The sequence below is a fragment of the Babylonia areolata genome, chromosome 23 (assembly GCF_041734735.1).
Source record: "Babylonia areolata isolate BAREFJ2019XMU chromosome 23, ASM4173473v1, whole genome shotgun sequence".
Taxonomy (NCBI): Eukaryota; Metazoa; Mollusca; class Gastropoda; order Neogastropoda; family Buccinidae; genus Babylonia; species Babylonia areolata.
The window spans coordinates 37,852,201-37,857,112 of NC_134898.1; the positions used below are offsets into that span (position 1 = coordinate 37,852,201).

The 4,912-nt window shown below is 42.8% G+C and overlaps 1 protein-coding gene across 1 annotated transcript; it reads left to right on the plus strand.

Moving 5' to 3' along the window:
* Nucleotides 1-4,230, plus strand: LOC143297668 (apolipoprotein D-like). Its single transcript, XM_076610087.1, has 4 exons — nt 1-231; nt 1,860-1,981; nt 3,033-3,118; nt 3,959-4,230. The coding sequence occupies exons 1-4, from the start codon at nt 1-3 to the stop codon at nt 4,186-4,188; spliced, it is 669 nt and encodes a 222-aa protein (XP_076466202.1). The 3' UTR covers nt 4,189-4,230.
* The last annotated feature ends 682 nt before the right edge of the window (nt 4,231-4,912 follow it).

Genomic DNA, 4,912 nt, shown 5'->3' on the forward strand with positions numbered 1-4,912 from the left:
ATGACGAAACCCTATAAAACTCCAGAGCCCTGCAGTCAACGGCATTCCAGCCGTGACCAGTTGTGTACGAACCACACAAGTGTTGTGCCCGCCAGAGTAGTGATCCCCCCTGTTTTCATGATGCTGAAGCTGATTGTCCTTTCGGCCTGCGTGATGGCCGCCATGGCCCAGAGTCCCAGCTTTGGGGGCTGCCCCACGGTGCCCGCACAGACCACCTTTGACCTCAACAGGGTGAGGAATCACGTGCAGGGTTCGGGTTTGGTGGTTTGGATGCGGTCTGTTTGAGAACGTGGTCTTCGTGATGATGTACTGTAGGATGTGGGTTTTGTTAGTTTAGTTTCAGTACTCATCCTTTGTGGTGATCTGCTGTGGATTTTGAGTTTGAGGTTTTGCTGGTCAGTATGCTTGAGTATGAGTTCTTCTGTAATTTGCTGTTGGTTTTAATGTTGTTGTTTTTTTTTTTGCTTGTTGTTTTTTTAACATGCTCAAATTCTTTTAGGTTGGTTTATTCTTAATCATTTTTTGTTTCTTTTTATGTTCAATTAGCCATATTACAACATATTATACACCCAAACACAAGGTAAAACCAACATGGAAAATAGCGGCATAAAATTTACATGTTAAAAAAAGAAGCCACCAACAATAATGACCATATATCTTTAGTTCCCACATCTATCATTTACTAAATGTTGAAAGGACTGCCAAAATTGTATATGTGCACGCATTTCCAAAATATGTGTACTGTACTATGTTAATCGTAATGGGGTAAAAAAAACAAAAACAAAACAACTTCATCTGGTATCTGTTTTTATTCAAACCAGTGGCAAAACTACATTAATTTTGTTGATAAAATTCTATGAACTGGCCCAGTTTGTTTGAACGTCATACTTACTGTCAGCTTATAATAGAGTTTCAAGTTTTGTTGATCTGTATCCAGTTTGTTTGAAAACATAAAATCTCCATCACAGCTTTTTTTTTTTTTTTTTTTTTTTTTAAAGTTTCGCGTTCTGTTGGTCTGGTTCTTTTCTTTGAACGTCATTTCCCGGCCTTGTAATCCTCTGCAATTTCATGGTTATACCTTGTCACTGTCTGTTGGAAATGTATAATACATAGCTATGATCTCAGGAGGTTCAGAACAGGTTTCGTTGAATTAACTTCACCTTGTTTCCAGGATAATCTACTGTTAATGGTATATTGTTAATGTGTTGCTACACAAGCATTCACTGAGTAAAAACGCAGTTATTCGTGCACTAGAACATGGACATAAGGAATTCTGTTCTTTTCCTTTGTTAGTCACATGATTGTGCGTAGTGATGTATAACACCATGTTTTTGCTTTTGTTGTGAAAAGTGTTCAAAGGTGTAGTGTTGACTGATCGAATGTCAGGTATGTAGTGAGCAAAAAAAACATCCTGACACCCTGTCTCCCTACTCTCACCTTGTTCCAGCCCTCCACTTCCCCTCATTGTATGATAGCAGATATCAAAATACAATACAGTGGGTTTACTTTCCTTTAACTCACTCAGTACGGCCAGTCCTCTCTTCTCCTCTACACAGACCCCTCGGATGTCCAGTGGGTGTCTGAATGACCCAACCTTTAGCTTCCGTCGTCAGAATTGTGGTATTCTTTGTCAACATTCACCTCTTCAGTGTAAGAGCCTTCCGCTTGTAATATTTTGATGGTTGTAATTGGGGTGAAACGCTGTTAACGTCGTCTCTTTCGCCGCTCGTATGGAGAGAGTTAATCAACAACAATAAATTTGACAAGATAGCTATGAAATATCAGAATCTAACTTGGGTATTTGATGCGCAATAAGTTTCTGTGCTTTGATCTATTTGCTACCTGCCTGCTGTGTGCAGTACCTGGGCTACTGGTACGAAATCTACGTGTTCCCCACACACTTTGAGAAGGGCAAATGTACCCGGGCCAAATACTCCCTGAAGGATGATGGACATATTGAGGTCTACAATCGTGGTTTGGAGTGAGTATACCTCCTTTGGCTTGGTTATTTCTTTTATCATTTTTTTAATTGTTCAAATCTGTAGTAGTAGACATCTTCCTTTATGCTATTTGTTCACTGGCTACTTTTTGTGTGTAATTCTTCTCTTTCGCAGGAAAGGACACACACACACACACAGACACACACACACACACACACACACACACACACACACACGCACACACACACACACACACGCACGCACGCACGCACGCACGCACGCACACACACACGCATTCTCTTTCACACACACACACAGAGACACACACACATTCGCACGCACGCGCTCACGCACACACACAGACGAGATAAAGAGAAGAGACAGACATTTAACTGAGTTTTTGTTTTTGTTTTTTGTTTTTCTGTATGCTTTTCTTCTTCTCTTTTTTAGGAGTACACACACACACACACACACACACACAACGAGATAAAGAATGAGACAGCTGAGTATTCTTCTGGCTTGCACTTGATCAGATCTGCAACAGTGTATATATTCCTTTTTGCTACTTGCTCTCTATTTTTGTGTGTCTTTTCTTTTCTTTTGTAGCAGTGCGCGCGCACACATTCTTTCACACACACACACACACACACACACACGTACACACACACACACACACACACACACACACACACACACACACACACACACACACAGATAAAGACTGAGACAGACATTCAGACAAAGTATTCTTCTGGCTTGCACTTGTTCCGATCTGCAATAGCAGATATATTCCTTTATGTAGCTTGCTCACTATGTTTGCGTGTGTTTTTTTTTCTTTTGCTTTTGTAGCAGTGCTCGCGCGCGCGTGCACACACACAGACACACAGACACACAGACACACACACACACACACACACACACACACACACACACACATTCACAATGAGATTTAGACAGAGGTGGACAAACAAGCTGAAATAAACACAGAGGCAGACAGAGTGAGTTTGAATTCTAAACGCGTGTGAGAGAAAACCTTAGGCTGTGTCATGGAACGCACCGCACAACCAGCAATGGTCTGCCCCTTTCCCTCAGGAACGGAACAGAGGTGAGAGCTGTCGGGGACGCCTACTGCCCTAACACTGATCACCCTGCCAACCTGCTGGTTCGTTTTGCCTCTGGTGAGTTCCTTCCCTTTCTTCTACAGATTGGTTTACTGAGGGTGACAAACAAGGATGAAGACCAGTGTGTGTGTGTGTGTGTGTGTGTGTGTGTGTGTGTGTGTGTGTGTGTGTGTGTGTTTATGTGTGTATGTGTGTGTTTGTTTATGTGTGTGTGTGTGTGTGTGCGTGAGTGAGTGTTTATGTGTGTATGTGTGGTGTGTGTGAGTGTGAGTGTTTATGTGTGTGTGTGTATGTGTGTGTGTGTGTGTTTATGTGTGTGTGTGTGCGTGCGTGCATGTGTGCGTGAGTGTGTGTGTGTATGTGGGTGTATGAGAGAGAGAGAGAGAGAGAGAGAGAGAGAGAGTGTGTTTTCAGGAATGTTTACTGGTTTGAGAATTACGAAATGTGGTTTCAAACTTCACATCAGTTGTATACCCCATCCAGACGCAACGTGGTCTCTTGGATGGGTCTGTGGCTTTAGATTTTAAATAAATGAGAATGACAAATGTCAGCCTTAAACCTTTAACATGTGAGTAAATAACAAAGGGACCCAGGCTGCACACTTTTTTTTTTCTCATATTTTGACTAAGACTGTCAGCACATTGTTAAGTTGGTGACCAGCCGCAAACTAATAGTGTCACTTGCGTACGAACGAGGAGTATTGTCACTGCAACACAACTTTAATCTGACAATGATGAACGTCAAGCACCAAACAAATTCTGGTGGTCTCAGAGAGACAAGGGCATACAACTCTAAGCCAGTTCTGATCACCGCCTCATCTCTCTCTTTGCCTCATCCAGGTTTCCAGTCGTGACAGTAAACACAGTTCATGATGACGATGTAGCGACGATGTTTCAGGGACCCCTTACGGCAAGTACAACGTCATCGACACAGACTACGACACCTACACCCTCATCTACTCCTGTGAGTCCATCCTGGGCGTGGCTCACATCGAGTTCGCCTGGATCCTGGCCAGAGAGAGGCAAATCAACCAGACCCTCACTGACCGACTGATGAACGAGCTCAAGGGGTACGGGGTGGACGTCACCAAGTTCAAGAAGTCTGACCAGGAAGGCTGCCCAGCCTAAAGCTGTGATTGGGGCTCTTCTCGGGAACTCTCTGCCATCATTTAGAAACGGGACCAAGAGGGTTGCACAACTTGATTTTTTTAAAATGATATTTTAAATAATAGACATGTTTCTTTTTCTCGTTTTCTTGCTAACTTGAGTTCTTCCCCGAATATTATTTCGTTTTGGCTGTTGTTTTCTATTCTGTGATTGGGGATCTTCCAACAGCTGAAAACTATTTGTTGATTGATTGCTCAAGTATGTACAGGTTTCAACGAATTGAGAGAAAGCTGACAAGTGTGACTGATTGCTTAAGTTTGTACAGGTTAGGATGAATTGAGAGAAAGCTAGCCAACAAGTGTGACAGTGGAATGGATGGATGAATGGTTTAGAATCGCGTCAGTTATTGTACAGAAGTTCTGATCTTATTATGTGTTGTAAATACAGCGAAATAATCATAACGTTCCACCTTGTCATTGCCTCTTCATTTGTCTCACTTCCTCCCTTATCAGTCTGCGAGTATATCTGTCTCTGTTTGTGTGTCTGTGTGTGTTTCTCTCTCTCCCTGTTTCTCAATCAGTGTCTGCGTGGGTTTGTATATATGTGTTAGCGTGTGTGTGTGTGTGTGTGTGTGTGTGTGTGTGTGTGTGTGTGTGTGTGTGTTAGCATGTGTGTGTGTGCGTGATTGTATGTGGACGTACCCGTTTACGTTAGCGCGCGCGCGCGTGTGTGTGTGTGTACGTGC